At 41.8% G+C, this 16,578-nt stretch overlaps 1 protein-coding gene across 2 annotated transcripts in view; it reads left to right on the top strand.

Annotated features, from left to right (window-relative positions):
* The window catches only part of LOC308532930 (polyunsaturated fatty acid lipoxygenase ALOX12-like), a gene marked incomplete at both ends in the record, with an annotated part of 58,638 nt that extends 48,908 nt beyond the window's left edge, over window positions 1-9,730 (top strand). For both annotated transcript variants that reach the window (XM_081110615.1, XM_081110614.1), the window contains 6 exons: window positions 2,647-2,733; window positions 2,965-3,134; window positions 3,599-3,720; window positions 9,039-9,139; window positions 9,256-9,426; window positions 9,551-9,730. In XM_081110615.1, the coding sequence (XP_080966741.1) occupies window positions 2,647-2,733; window positions 2,965-3,134; window positions 3,599-3,720; window positions 9,039-9,139; window positions 9,256-9,426; window positions 9,551-9,730 (831 nt within the window). The remainder of the gene's footprint in view (window positions 1-2,646; window positions 2,734-2,964; window positions 3,135-3,598; window positions 3,721-9,038; window positions 9,140-9,255; window positions 9,427-9,550) is intronic.
* Window positions 9,731-16,578: the final 6,848 nt, after the last annotated feature.

Genomic DNA, 16,578 nt, shown 5'->3' with positions numbered 1-16,578 from the left:
AAGAAGACAAATGGTAGACATGACAAACAGCCAGAGAAGCATATCTTGGAATAGAGGTGGAAATAACAAGAAATAGCTATAAACTCTAGAGTATTGATGGAGAATGTTCTACTGCAACCAGACGTTATGAGGAGCACAAGATAAAAGGACAAGGGCCTGGCTGGTCACTGACATCTACCCAAGAGTGAGGAGACTAAAGATGTACATTAGCATGGGTGGCAGGGATGGGAGGGAGGAGTCTGCCTGCGTCATGCCTGTATATTATTGGAGAGAAAGGCCAGAGGCCTCAGCACTGCCAGGCTTAGGAGCTCACAAAGTGAATACTGTTGGAATGACCAAGAAATACTGTGATGTTATAAACAGTGAGTTCAGTGTCTATTGCTAGGCAGAAGGCAGCAAAATAAGGCTTGTGCTTGCCTTACAATTGTTTTCCAAATCTCAATGGCACTTTGATGCAGGAAACAGGGCAGAGCAGGGGGCAAAATCTATAAACCTATGAAGTAGAGCAGTGGTCAGAGTGTAGTCAGGAAAAGAAGCCAATTTGGAGGCAAAGATGAAGTGTTGAGCTTCAGATACAAAGAGTTTGAAGTGTTGGTAAGACATGCAAATGGGTATTTGGCAGGCAGAACAACTGATCTGTAATGTCACTGAGAGTTCCAATGCCAACCCTCCTCTGAGCTATGGTTGTTTGGGGTTCTAGGATGACATAGACAAAATAGTTACTAATGTAGATCATGGGCTCTCACATTTGATAATCTCATGATGCCTTTGCATGACCTTCTCCCTCCTAGCTTGAATCACTTATGCCCAATTTTACACTTCAAAATGTCCTTTTACTAGATAAGCCCCCTCCACAGCCATATTCCCTCACCATAGCAACTCCATCCCATGGCAGACAGTCTTGTCGGAACTCCCAGGAGGGCTAAGCCTGCAGAAGTTACCAAGGTTACCTGTGCAAGTTCTGTATCCAGACTGCTCAGGTCTGAAGCCTGAGCTCCTGGTCTCAGTACTCACCAAACGTGTCTTCAGGGTCCTCATCTCTGAATGAGGATAGCGATCTGCATTGTTGGGTTGTTAAGGCATTACAGGCTAAATGCTAGGAAAATGTCAGTTTTCTGCTGTTATTTTTATTGTCATCATCATTTCTGCCATTGCTGTTAGGAACTCTGTTCTGGGTTCTTTGCTCCTCACTATTGTCTTAGTATTTTCTGTGACACCAGCATCCCTCCATGAACTTTCTGAAAAGAACAATAAAAGCCCCCTTGATAGCTTGATTATGGGAGTATCACTTATGTCCTTCCCTTTTTCCAGCATAAAAAACTCTGATCAACACCCAAACTGTCTGAATCCTTTTTATCAACCAGATTAAAATGAAATAAAAATAATTTAAGATAAAAAGAAGCCCATGTCAGGATTCGTTGTACTTTATATAATTTTTTTTTGTTCTTCCTCACCTGAAGATATATTTTCCATGGATTTTTAGAGAGAATAGAAGGGAGAAAAGGAGAGACAGGGAGAGGTCATTCTGAGAGAGAACTGATTGGTGGCCTCCCGCATGTGCCTCCACCAGCACCTGGGATTGAACTTGCAATCCAGGTACATGCCCTTAACTGGGAAAGGAACCCATGACCCATCAGTGCTCAGACCAGCATTCTAACCGCTGAGCACAGTGGCCAAGGCAGGTGTACTTTTTTAATAGGTTAAAAAAAAAAAGGCAGGAAAGAGGAGACAATTAGGAACAGATTTCATGACAACCCATTTGCTGCTTAAGCAGGTAGCTTAATTTGGCTCCAAAAATTCTACCTGAAGGTATCCTTTCCCCAAAGGAAACCAAGAGTAAAACAATAAGCAGCTGGAGGGAGAGCTTTGAAAATGAGGAGAGAGGCTAGTTTTGGGAATGAGAAGATTTGAATGATAGAGGAAGCATTAACTAGCATAAAAAGCTAAGGGGTAGCTTCTAAACAGACAATTACATTCAAGGTGGATACAATAAAGGTAATGATAATACCTCCTAACCCAGTGGTTCTCAACCTTGGCTGCACATTAGAATCACCTGGGAATCTTTTTAAAATCCTGATTTCTGGGCCTCATCCTCCGGAAATTCTGTTTCTTTGTTACTAATGTTGTGGCCTCACCCCAGAACAAAGAAACAGAATTTCCAGAGGATGAGGCCCAGAAATCAGAATTTTAAAAAGATTCCCAGGTGATTCTAATGTGCAGCCAGGTTGAGAACCACTGTCCTAATCAATGCTTCTGTGTGCCAGGCACTGAGCTAAACATTCTCTGTGTATCACTCACATAATCACCACCACAGCACCTGACTTAGGAGACCTATTATCATCTGTGTTGACAGATGAGGAAATTGACATGTAGCGGTTTATTACCTTGAACAAGTACCAAAGTGAGCAGTTAAACCTGGACTCAAGCCCAGGTCATTCTAGCTCCACAGCCCCACTCACAGTACAGTCATGGAGAGCATGAGAGTTAGTGATCATAGCAGCAGCAGCAGGAGACCAGCCTGCAAAGGCACTGGCAGGGAGGAAAGCATCAAGAGGAGAGAATGTTCCCAGGCTGAGTCCACGCCCTACAAGGGAGGACCCAAGCATGGACTCCAATAACTACCCTTCTCTAATCTTCTTCATCCAGCTCCTGATCCCACACAGGCGCTACACCATGGATATAAACATACGTGGACGGACACACTTCGACTCAGATAGTGGACTATTTAGTCAGGTAAAGAGGAAATGGAGGCATGGGGCTGCCTAATCTTTCATCTCTCTACAACCTCCTGCCATCTTCACAGTCTCACACCACCTGGTATGAATGTCCTGATCCTTAAACCCATGAGCTTGTTCATTTTATACTTTCAATTTTGTAAACCCCACTGTGAACCCCTTATATACTATGTCAAGATTCTGAAACTCTCCTTCTATCTCTCAAGACCTGTCAACTCTCAAATTCCAGGCAATGAATACAGGAGGAGGGCCCCATGTGCAGTTGATGCGTCGGGCCATGGCTAAGCTGACCTACCGCTCCCTCTGTCCTCCTGATGATCTGGCTGACCGGGGCCTGCTGGGAATCCCAAGTGCCCTCTATGCCCATGATGCTTTAAGGCTCTGGGAGATCATTGCCCGGTGGGTGAGAGTGGGAGCTGAGAAATGGATGGCCATTGGGGAGACGGAGCATGGGTCTCTGTCTTGAGGTCAGTATGGGCCAAAAGAAACATGAAAGAAGAAGGTCCAGACAGAGGGAGCAGAGGAGACAGTGGGTAGGATCTGAAAAGGAGGAAAGTGGAATAAGGGAGAGCCTAGGTTGGGAAAGCTGGGAATGGGGAGATGGGGTTCTGGAAGAACCAGGATATTGTTAGAAAGAATGGTTATTAATCATGCTTAGGGAACTCTTAAAACTAATGACCCATATTTCCTTCCTTTCTAAAGTAGTGTGTAGAAGGAGTTCAGGGATGTCCCAAAAAGTAAGTCTTGTGATCTGTCCCCAGATACAGTGGAAGGAGTTTGGCAGAAGCCACAGAAAAGGAGTAGAGGTCAGAGGCTAGGGCCTTCTATTCTCAAGGAGCTCAGCTCCCTTCTCCTCTGGGCAGGTACGTGGAAGGGATCGTCCACCTCTTCTACCACGGGGATGATGTCGTGAGAGGGGACCCTGAGCTGCAGGCCTGGTGTCGGGAGATCACGGAGGTGGGGCTGTGCCAGGCCCAGGACCGAGGTGAGATCCCTCCCCAGAGAAGGAAGCTCCTCAGACACTGCCCAGAGCCCCTTGTCAGCATTGCCCTTCTGGGGACATAACCCCTTATTACCCTCTTGACCTCCACACATGAAGCATCTGAATTCCATTTTCACCTCCTAAATGTTAGGACAATTCTAGAAACTCAAGGATTATTCTCCTCAATGTTCCCGACCATCAGCCTTTATGGCCATCCCCCATTCTCGCCATAGATGCCCCCAACCTGCCACAGCCTGGGGCCCAGTGGGGACACAACCTGCTTGTGCTCTCTGATGCTCTTCGTAAGAATGCAAATAGGAAAAAAAATTCCCACCGAAGTTCATAATGACCCTCTCTGGCTTTCCCAGCCTCCTCCTCTTGCCTGCTACTGTCCACCACACACACAGGGTGCAGACACACACCACACTACTGCCGTGCAAGGTCATTTCTAGGTGCAAAGAGACTCTCAGTTTTCTCTGGCCGGTTCATTTCCTCACTAGGATCTAGCTTTCATTCTCCCACTCCACATTTTCCTCCATGAGGAAGGAATAGCTTTTTTGAGCTTTGCCTAGTTTCCTCCTCCTCTCTCTTGCACACATGGGCCAGCTTGGTTCGTTTCAAATTGTCCTTCAGGCCCTGCCCCCTCATACTTCACACCAACACCTTGAGTCCCATCTTCAGCCATTGGAACAGGTACAAACGTATCCTGGGAAACTATAATGGACAGGCCTTAAAATGCAAATGATGCAGGGTTTAAAATACCAAAGCCAGATCCTTGGAGAGAGGCTTTTCTTGGAGGATCTGGGCAACACCCCCACTGCCCCAACACTTTAAGAACAAAATGTTCTGTGGTACCTTTCAGTTCTGTCTTTCAAGCATCCCATGCCCCCAAAAATGCTTCTTTCTCTCCCTAACCATGCTCTTTCCATGAAATCCCCACCTTACGCATTTAAAAAATAGTCATATATAAGCTTTAACCTCTGATTCCCCCATCCTCTCCTTCAACTTTCAATGTCCTCTCTGCCTTATTATTCCCACATTATTCTCATTAAAGGCCACACACTAATATTTGTTTCTAAAGTACTGGTTTCTTCCTCTTTCCATTCTTGTGACCTTGAGCCATCCACTAGGTCTCTTTCGCTTTGACTTTTAGTTTCCTTAAAGCTAAAATGGACATATATTTGGTCACAATCCTCACATTTAATCTGACAGAATGTTTCAGACCCAATGATATAATGTGTGACAGTACTGAAGCCTACATAGTACATAGTGCTAGATGAGTTTAATCATATGCTCCACCCCACACAAAAATACCTCCCCAATATGATCAGCATGTGAAATAGGAGAGTCCAGACTCTGCCATGGGGTACATGACCTTGGGCAGGCATCAAACTCTATGACCCCATCTCACTGCATTCATCATGTTTGTTTATTCTGCAGTTTTGATACTTTGACATCTTGGAGTCTTGCTGACCCAGAAGGCTCTACCCTTCCCAGGGCCAGCTGATTCTCAGATATGGCAAACCATTCCTCTGGGAGCATGCTTTTCATAGGCCGGAAGTCCCAACAACCACCTGTATTTAGCTATTACTCTCTGGGCCACTATTCCCCTGGCCTAATCACCTCGGTCCAGGTACCAGCCTAGGGACAGCTACCACACTCCAGGGCCCACTGGATTTATTGCAACTAGCCTGTCCTGAACCTGCTTATTCTACCTTGCTTGTTCTTTCTCATGGAAACCATGACAAAGGCTCCTGCTACCTTTTCCCCTCACCCCTCTGCCTCTTGACCAACCCTGGTCAAGTGTGGTCCCCTGTGGTGTGGCAGGTGCCCATCTCTTGGGATCTGTGAGTATAACACATATCTTTTCCATGGCAGTTATCTCCTGGCCTGTTGGCTTCAGCACAACTGAATAATAATAGAAACTATATTTTAAAACAGTTGCCTGTATATTGAGTGGAATGGATAGCTGATTTTGACACCCTTCCTGTATTTTAACTGAATGAATTACTTCTCTTTCTCTGCATCATTACCCAGGTATCTAATAAGCACTGAACCCCTTTTGGGGAGACAGCAATTTTGTTTAAATACAACAAACCTAGAGAGAGGTACAGAAATCATAGGTGTACAACTTAAGATGTGTTACTATGGTGACACACCTGTGTAATTAGCATGAAGATCAAGAATCAGAACTTCACCAGCTCCCTCAGAAAGCCCCTTGTGTACTCTTCCAGTCAGACCCACGTGAAAGTAACCATTACCTGACTTCTAGGTCAGTTAGTTTTACTTATTTTGACCTTTCACAGATGGAAATACAAGCACACACTTGCTTGTGTCTGGCTTCATTCTCTGAACACTATTTTTGATATTTACCTACTTTGTTGCATGTAGCATGTAATTTGTTCATTATCATATGACACCATTTATTTTTCCGTTTTGCCATCGATGGGAATTAGTATTGTTTCTAATTTGGGGGGATCAATATTAGTGCTGTTGTGAACGTGTGTGTGTGTGTGTGTGTGTGTGTGTGTGTGTGTGTGTTCCTGTGGACTTGATGGAACTGAAAGTATGCGAAAATCAGCTTCAGTAGTTATTGACCCTTTTCCAAAGTGGTTGTACCAGTTTCCACTTCTTTCAGTAGAGTATGAGTTATCGTTGCTCCATACAGTCTCAAATACATAAAAAAGATATTTCTATCTTGTTTGCTTTAGCCATTTTGGTGGGTATGTAGATCTATCTTATTGTGGGTTTAAGTTATGTTTCTTAGAGACTAGTTGCATTGAATGCTTTTTCCTTGGTTTAATGGTCATCAGAATATCCTCCTTTATGAGGTGCCTGTTAAAGTCTTTTACACTTATACCTTTAGGGTTGTAGCCCTCATCTTGTGATTTTTTTAATTGAGGTATAATTGATATATATTATTAACTTCAGATGTACAACATAATGACTCAATATTTGTATATATTGTGAACCGATCACCACAGTAAGTCTATTTAATATCCATCACCATACATAGTTACCCAGTTTTTCCTTTAATGAGAAATTTTATAATCTACCCTTTTAGAAACTTGAAAATATATAATACATTGTTATTAACTATAGCTACCATGCTGTACATTACATCCCTTAACTTATTCATTTTATAACTGGAAGTTTGTAACTTTTGACTACATTCACCCATTTTACCCACCCTTAGCCCTACCTTTTTTTTTTTTTATAGATTCCACATATAAGTGAGATCATGTAATAATTATCGGTCTCAGGCTACTTATTTCACTTAGCAAAACACCCATCCATGGCCTATCCATGTTTTCACAATTGGCAAGATGTTCTTCTTTTTATAGGTAAATAATACACATAATTTTGTTCATTCATTCATTCATTGGTGAACACTTAGTTTACGTCCATGTCTTTTTTTTTTAAGGGTTTTTTTATTGACTTTTAGGGAGAGAGTAAAGGAGAGAGAAACAATGATATTAGATAGGAACAGGACTATTGAACTGTTGCCTCTTAAGGAGATCGAGCCTGTAACCCACAATACATAACCGGGTCATGTGCCCTGACCAGGAATTGAAACAGCAACCTTTTGTTGCACAGGATGAAGCCCAACAACTGAGCCACACCAGCCAGGGTAGTTGATTCCATGTCTTGGCTATGGTAAATAATGCTGCAATGAACATGGGGTGCAGATATATTTTCAATCACTGTTTTAATTCTTTGGATAAATACCTAGAAATGGATTTGCTGGATCATATGGTAATGCTATTTTTAATTTTTTAAGAATAGTCATACTGTTTTCCATAGTGGTTTCACCAACTCCCACTAACAATGCACAAGGTTTCTCTTTTCTCCACAGCCTCATCAATACTTGTATTTCCTTGTCTTTTGATAATAGCCATTCTAGCAGGTTTGAGGTGACATCTTATTAAGATTTTGATTTACATTTCCCTGATGATTAGTGATATTGAGCGCCTTTTCACATACCTGTTGACCATCTGTGTATCTTCAGAAAAAGGTCTATTCAGATCTTCTGTCCACCTTTTAATCAGACTTCTGGTTTATTTTTCTATTGAGTTCTTTATATATTTTGGATATAATCCCATATTAGATATGAGATTTGCAAATATTTACTCCCAATTGGTAGCTTGTCTTCTTTTTTTCTTTATTGATTAAGGTATTACATATGTGTCTTTGCCCCCCCCCCATTACCCTCCACATACACACTCATGCCTTCACCCCCCTGGTGTCTGTGTCCCATTGGTTAGGCTTATATGCATGCATTCAAGTCCTTTGGTTGATCTCTCCCCGTTACCCCCACCCTCCCCTACCTTCCCTCTGAGGTTTGATAGTCTGATCGATGCTTCTCTGTCTCTGGATCTGTTTTTGTTCATCAGTTTATGTTGTTCATTATATTCCACAAATGAGTGAGATCATGTGATATTTATCTTTCTCTGACTGGCTTTGATAGTTTCCTTTGCTGTGCAGAAGATGTTTAGCCTGATGTCGTTCCATATGTGTGTTTTTGTTGCCTTTGCTTTTGCAAATCCAAAGTATCATCACCAAGACTGATGTCAAGGAGCTTACACCTATGTTTTCTTTTAGGAGTATTATGGTTTCAGGACTTTAATCCATTTGTCCTTAATTTGTGTGTGTGGTATAAGATAATAGTCCAGTTTCATTCCTTTGCATGTGGCTGCCAGTTTTCCCAACACCATTTATTGAAGACATTGTCCTTTCCCCATTGTATATTCTTGGCTCCCTTTTGGGGCTCTCTGTTTGGTTCCATTGATCTATGTGTCTGCTGTGTGTCCAACACCATACCGATTTGATTAACTTTGTGTTGTTATACAGTTTGAAATCGGGAAGCAGGATGAGGATGCCTTGAACTCTGTTATTCTTTCTCAAGATTTCTGTGGCTATTTGGGATCTTTACTGATTCCATACAATTGTAGGTTGATTTATTCTATTTTTTTGAAAACTGCAATTGGAATTTCATAGGGATTGCATTGAATATATAGATTGCCTTCGGTAGTATGGACATTATAACAATATTAATTCTTCCAATCCATGATAACAGAATTTTTTTCCATTTATTTTCTTGAATTTCTTTCTTTGGTGTCCTACAGTTTTCAGTGTACAGGTATTTCACCTCCTTGGTTCAATATATTCCTAGCTATTTTATTATTTTTTATTTTACATGACTGACTGAATGAATGAATACTCACTAATTCTAACATTTGAGTATCTCCAGACATTAGCACTCATTCCCTCATCCTTTTTAAGGGATGGCAGTTTCTAAACTTTGGTATTTGTTCTCCTAGGTTTTCCTGTCTCCTTCCAGTCTCAGGCTCAGCTCTGCCATTTCCTTACCATGTGCATTTTCAGATGCACTGCCCAGCATGCAGCAGTCAACTTCAGCCAGGTATGGGCAACTGAAAGCCTGAGTGCCTGGTCTAGGGTATGTTTGAATGAAAGAGTCGGGAGCCAGAGCCCTGCATATCAGAGTGCTTGGTTGACTCCAGATTCTTCCCCCCTCAGCATGACTGGTTGTTCTGGGTCCTTAATGCCCCATGCACAATGCGGATGCCCCCTCCTACCACCAAGGAAGATGTGACAATGGCCACAATGATGGGCTCACTCCCAGATGTTCGGCAGAGCTGTCTTCAGATGCTTTGCGTGAGGCAAGTGGGCCGGCAGCAGCCAGACATGGTGAGAGCGGATTTGGGGAATTCTGGGGCAGTGATAATGGAAAAGAAATTTCAGAATGTGGGGCTGGGCTCTGGTCCCTGTGTCTTGGAACTAGAAGCTGATCAATCCTTCTTTTCTGCTTCAGGTACCCCTGGGGTATCACACAGAAGAATATTTCTCAGGCCCTGAGCCCAAGGCTATTTTAAGACAATTTCAAGCAGATCTGGACAACCTGGAAAGGGAGATAGTGGCCCGGAATGAGCAGCTAGACCTTCCCTATGAATACCTGAAGCCGAGCTGCATAGAGAACAGTGTTGCTATCTGAGCCCCAGTAAATGGCCCTTCAAAGACGACAGGCCGATACTAGGGTTAACATTTTCCTTTTGAGTTTTATGTTTTCCTGGATCTGAGTTGCTGTGGTTCTATTTTCTTTTCTATCTGAGTTCCCTCCCTGAATATATGCCTAGCCTGAGGCACTGTCCCACTTCCAGGTCATCTAACAGAATGACCTTTAACTTGAAAACACATTCCTTAAAGAGATCAACTATTCACTCATGTAGCCTTCTGTCTCTGGAAATTTTGTCTTTTCTATTATTATATAATCATTTGGGGTTAGATTTGTTAATATAGTGTGGGATTAATGTTCAATTCTATTTTCTTTTGAGGAAATCTATTATATAAGCACAGTTTATTTAAAAGCCCATCCTCTCTCACTGATCTATTATGCTAGTATAAATCACATTGCCATATCTAAAGGGGAGTACTTTTGAGTTTTTTATTCTATAGTTTCATCAATATGTTTGTCTTACACTGTACCATGCTGACATAATTACTACAACTGTATAATTAAAATAACATACTATTTCATAACATATATTCTTCAGATTTGTCTTAGAGGTTTTTCTTTTACTCCTGCTCTTTCATGTAAAAATAAAATCAGCAAATTATAGGGGTGCCAGAAGATGAGAGAGAGCAAGATATTGAAAACCTATTTGAAGAAATAATGACAGAAAACTTCCCCTACCTGGTGAAAAAAATAGACTTCCAAGTCCAGGAAGCGCAGAGAACTCCAAACAGAAGGAATCCAAAGAGGACCACACCAAGACACATCATAATTAAAATGCCAAGAGCAAAAGACAAAGAGAGAATCTTAAAAGCAGCAAGAGAAAGAAACTCAGTTACCTACAAGGGAGTACCCATACGACTGTCAGCTGATTTCTCAACAGAAACTTTGCAGGCCAGAAGGGAGTGGCAAGAAATATTCAAAGTGTTAAATACCAAGAACCTACAACCAAGATTACTTTATCCAGCAAAGCTATCATTCAGAATTGAAGGTCAGATAAAGAGCTTCACAGATAAGGAAAAGCTAAAGGAGTTCATCACCACCAAACCAGGATTATATGAAATGCTGAAAGGTATCCTTTAAGAAGAGGAAGAAGAAGAAAAAGGTAAAGATACAAATTATGAACAACAAATATGCATCTATCAACAAGTGAATCTAAAAATCAAGTGAATAAATAATCTGATGAACAGAATGAACTGGTGATTATAATAGAATCAGGGACATAGAAAGGGAATGGACTGACTATTCTTGGGGGGGAAAGGGGTGTGGGGGATGGGGGAAGAGACTGGACAAAAATCGTGCACCTATGGATAAGGACAGTGGGTGGGGAGTGAGGGCGGAGGGTGGGGTGGGAACTGGGAGGAGGGGAGTTATGGGGGGAAAAAAGAGGAACAAATGTAATAATCTGAACAATAAAGATTTAATTTAAAAAAATAATAAAATAAAATCAGCTTGTTATTCTCCAAGAAAACCTATTGTGATCTGTGTGTGTTAATGTACTGCATCTATATGAAGTTTTTAATCTTAAACCAACTTTGCATTCTTGAGATATATCCAATTTGCCATTTTATATATTGTTAAATTCCATTACATTTTCTCAGGCTTGAGAAGAACCAGGTACCATTTCAAACTATCCAATCAATTTCCTCATTTTTTCCTTGCTTCTGTTGGTTTCCCCCTCAAACCAATGCATTTCCTAGATCCTCTGGGGTTCTGTGTCCCTTATCCAATCCAAACACTTTCCAAGCTAGGTACCTGCCCTTTATGGTCACTATCTTAGCTCCCACTAGCGTGACTCATAGTAGAAGCAACACCCCCTGTGCCATCTTGGCTTCTACTGGACGTGCACCCAGCAGAGGAATTTCCCCTTTACTGTTTTTATTCCTCCATGCAGATTGGAAAGCTGGTCTTTTCTCCATACCTGGGGAGGCAGGAATGTTAATCCCCTTGGCGGGAAAATGCTGCAATCCCCTGGGTGCCTATGAATATATCAGTATCAGAGAAATTTATTTCATGATTGTAGTTTGGGTGGAACAGGGATATATACTATATATTCCCATATAACTCTTCTAGTATTGTCTAGTCAAGAATAGGAAATAAAACAGATTAGGATTTGGTGAGGCTGAAGGAGATGTGGTTTGTGGACATGCACGTCCTCTGCTCCCTGAACTCCAAATGAAACAGACGAATGGCCAAAGGTCAATGAACTACAACAGGAACCTCTGCTAGCAGCTCAGCTAAACGACAAAATGTCAAAGCATCACAGGCTTTGACAACCATGATCACTGAGAAAAACTTTGGTATTTAAAAACCAATAGGCCAAAATAATCTTTAGGTCACAGTGGTTCTCAACCTTCTGGCCCTTTAAATACAGCTCCTCATGTTGTGACCCAACCATAAAATTATTTTCGTTGCTACTTCATAACTGTCATGTTGCTACTGTTATGAATTGTAATGTAAATATCTGATATGCAGGATGGTCTTAGGCGACCCCTGTGAAAGGGTCGCTCGCCCGCCAAAGGGGTCGCGACCCACAGGTTGAGAACCGCTGCTTGAGGAGAAGGTTCAGTAGAAAACCAAGGCCAGAAGCCAGCAGCCAGAGGGTTAAATAGAGAAAGGGCTATGGCATGAACAGCAACTACTCATGACACTCTTGGATCACCCCCCTGCATTTGGGGACATCTCTTCATCTTTCTGAACATGACTTTTTAAAGAAGTGATATAGCAATAGCTACCTCACTGATTTTTTGCAAGGATTAAATGGAAAGGCATTTTATATTTTATTCCACCAGAAAACTGAGCATAATCACTTTTTCCTTGAGAGTATTGGTGGCTCTGATCCTATATAATAAAAGGCAAATGTGCAAATTGTCTTCTCAACTGGGAGTTCAACCGGGAGTTTGACCAGGGGTTGGGACCAGCTGGTCAACCACCATGGGCCCCTACCCCCGGCCAATCCTGCCCTCATTTATTTTTTTAAATATATGTTTGTTGATTTCAGAGAGGAAGGGAGAGGGAGATAGAAACATCAATGATGAGAGAGAATCATTGATTGGCTGCCTCCTGCACGCCCCCAACTGGGGATCAAGCCACAACCCAGGCACATGCCCTTGACTGGAATCAAACTCGGGACCTTTCAGTCCACAGGCTGATGCTCTATCCACTGAGCCAAACCAGCCAGGGCAATCCTTCCCCCATTTAGCCCCACCCCTATCCCGATCAGAGGTGGGGCTGGCCAGACCCCACCTATGTACGAATTCGTGCACCATGCCTCTAGTACAGCCGTGGGCAAACTACGGCCCGCGGGCCAGATCCAGCCCGTTTAAAATGAATAAAACTAAAAAAAAAAAAAAAGACCGTACCCTTTCATGTAATGATGTTTACTTTGAATTTATATTAGTTCATACAAACACTCCATCCATGCTTTTGTTCCGGCCCTCCGGTCCAGTTTAAGAACCCATTGTGGCCCTTGAGTCAAAAAGTTTGCCCACCCCTGCTCTAGTATCATATAATTGATAGAATTACTCTCTACTTCCTTCTACTTATAACTCCTGGGAAGGAGATGATGGTAAAAAGTTGACACTGTTAATGGTCGTCAAAATTCTCTGTTTTTCTTTATGCTGCTCAAACAGTAAATGATCAAATGATTTGAATTCTTCTATAAAATAAAATTGGAAGAGTTTTTCCTTTCAATTAATATTTTAAATAGAAATGGGGATAAGGGAGCATTGTAAGGATGACTAAAGAAGAGAGAGCGAGAGACCTCAGCAACATGGCGTGTGTGTGTGTGTGTGTGTGTGTGTGAGAGAGAGAGAGAGAGAGAGAGAGAGAGAGAGAGAGAGGGAGAGAGAGAGAGAGAGAGAGAGAGAGAGAGAGAGAGAGAGAAGGGGGAATAAAGATAGCAGAAGAAAATCCTATTGTTAGGAATAGCCATAAAGCATGTAACAATATAAATGCCTTACAGTAAATGTCATCACCTGGGCTATTTTAGGTGATGAAATAATCCTTCACTCCATGATGCCAACGTTTAGAAAACTTGTGTTGTGTGACTGCATGAGCAACCACATTCTGGGAGAGATAGCTTCTAAGTTTCGGTCATCAGAGCAGAACAGAGACCAGCACCAGTAGGCAAGTAATGAGTTAGGTTGAGAAAATAATGAGGGATAGATATTAGGACAAGAGCTAATGAATTGGTGAAAGGATTAAGAAAAAAACCTCATGGACATGGACAACAAAATGGTGATAACCAGAGGGAAAGGGGGTGGGGGCAGGTAGAGGAGGGTAAACAGCATAAAATGGTGATGGAACAAGACTATATTTGGATTGTGAGTGCACAATGCAATGTGTAGATGAAGTATTACAGATGGTACACTTGAAACCTATGTAACTTTATTAACCTATGTAACCCCAATAAATTCAATAAAAAGAGCCAATAAGTTGGGGGTTAGTGGGAGGATGACACATTTGTAATACCTTAACCAATAAAGAAATTAAAGATTTAAAAAAATTAAAAATAAATGTAAATGGATCTTGGAACTATAAGCAGAGACACCTCCCCCCAAATCGGGTAGTGTTTGCCCCCTCTGCAGCCTAGGTGGGCTCCATTCTCATCTGGAATTTAACCTTGCCTGTCCAAGATGAAAGAAATTTGAGAAGGTCTGGTGCTGCCACTCTGGCTCAGCTCTGGGACTGTGACACCTGGGTCCTTGAGAAGTAGAGGACATCTAGCATCAGGGTTAGGAAGAGGAGTGAACATAGAAACTCTGAGGTGGGAATCTCCTCGTTATCCCTACACAGAATTTTCTCTGCCTTGCCTTCTGTTAGAAAGGAGGAGTCTCCCTGTCCACCCAACAGGAATTCTTGCATACATGGTTTGAATTTCATCCTCCCACACCCATCATGTGGTCCCTTCTTCAGTTATGCCTTCTGTACCCTGCATCATAAATATTCTTCTCTCTACTAGTTATTTGCCATCCAAACATCCTCAAACCTATTCCACCCCAAAGAGAATTCCTGCCTTGAACTCTCAAATTTCTTGCTGCATTTGGGCCCCTCTTTTCTCTAAAATATCAAATGACCACCTTTGACACATCTTCCTTGGCATTCATTCATTATTTGTAGTTGTAGAAATTGTTCTGTGAATTTATCAATCACACTCCATGTTCAGATATTCTGCTGACACAAAACATGTGTACTGAAAAGCAATAATCCCCAGCCAATTCCCAAACCCAAGATCAATGTTATTTATGGTTCATGTGTTGCAATTGTTTCTGAAGTCACTTGTATTTCATATGTATGTCTCATTTTCCTCTCTCTTTTCATTTCTTGCCATGTTTATGGTGATGAAACAAGGTTGTTTGTCTTCCCAATGGATTTCGCTGATTATTTCCTCATTGTGTAACATATTCCGTTATCCTTGTACTTCCTACAGGTTGGTAGTTATATTTATAAATTTGATGAGAATTGCTAACAATGCCTTCATATAGTCGGTTCAAAATATTTCTGCCAGAGGCACATAATCATTGAAAATGTCTTTTTTTGTGCATTTAGCCACTGTAGATAACCATTTTTAGATGTATTATATATGTTTAAGGGTTGCAAACTGTTTATATAATAACTCCATCATTCCTGTTTAATTTATTAGCCTGTATATACCTAAGAAGTAAAATATTGCATAAAGATGACTTGATTAGAAGTTGGAGAGAATGTGGAATTGGAATTGGTTTAAAGTCAGGCTATTGTTGAGCCTGCAAGTATAAAGTTTAAGGGACATACAAAGATCAGGCATAGAGGTCTGGTGGAGTGAAGCAGCTGTGGTTCCATGTTGAGTCCTTTTTCTGGTGGACGTGTGCTTGATGTTCAGTGGTCACTGTAATGCAGAGTGAAGATTCATCAGGGCAGAGAGCCTGGAAAAATACGCTTGCTACTACAGTATTAGATTCATGGAAAGGCGTGGGTCATGCTCTACTAAAACTCAGGGGTTCACCATCTTAATGTATATAGACTACATGCTGAGCTACATTTAAGTACTTCCCCTTTGTACATATTTCCTTATCATTACACCGAGAGCAGGTTTAACTGTGGCAACCACACCTTGATGAGGAACTTGGGTTTTATTATATATTCATTAGGAAGCTCTTAGAAGGGTTTAAGCAGCTGACATGCCTCATTCTATTGGGACTGGTGATCTGCCATGGCCCTGAGTGCCCCTAGGCCTTCCTGCTGGGTGTCAGAAATGCAAAGACTCAGTGCTCTTTAGTTGGGGCTACTCATCAAGGTTGTTTTTGCAGTGAGCCACCCTGAGTGATGGGGTCACGTTCCTGTAGACAGAGAATGGACATGGATCTGCTACCACAAAAGTGCTGAGTTCCCCAAAGTCAGTGCTCCTCCCCTAAAATGCAGCCCACTGCATGTGCTGTCACTCACCTAGACGCACCTGCATCACACTTGTGGGACATGGGAGGGCATGAGGAACTGATATGAATATGAACTGTGGCTATTGCTTTTGGTCTGAGTAAATGCCTTGTTACTGAACTTGAAGCTTTGTGTGTTCTGCTATCATCAGCCAACAGCAATTAGACAAACCTGAGTAGTTTTTAAGTTGGATAAAATCCCTCACCAGCTTTTTTCCCTTCAAAACAGGTTCTATCCTATTAACAAAAATTAAAAAGTGATAATTTTCTATGCTGGTGAAGATGCAGAGATAAGAGCCCTTTGGTACCATGCTACAGCTTTTTTGGTAAGCAATCTATATATATATAAAACCCTAAGTGACCATTACAACCAAACGACCAGAATGACTGGTCAGTATGATACTGACTCATTGTCAT

This window comes from Myotis nattereri (assembly GCF_964212035.1).
Source record: "Myotis nattereri genome assembly, chromosome: 16".
Classification (NCBI taxonomy): Eukaryota; Metazoa; Chordata; class Mammalia; order Chiroptera; family Vespertilionidae; genus Myotis; species Myotis nattereri.
Note: the sequence above shows the minus strand (reverse complement) of the source record. Positions and strands in the feature narration are given on the sequence as shown.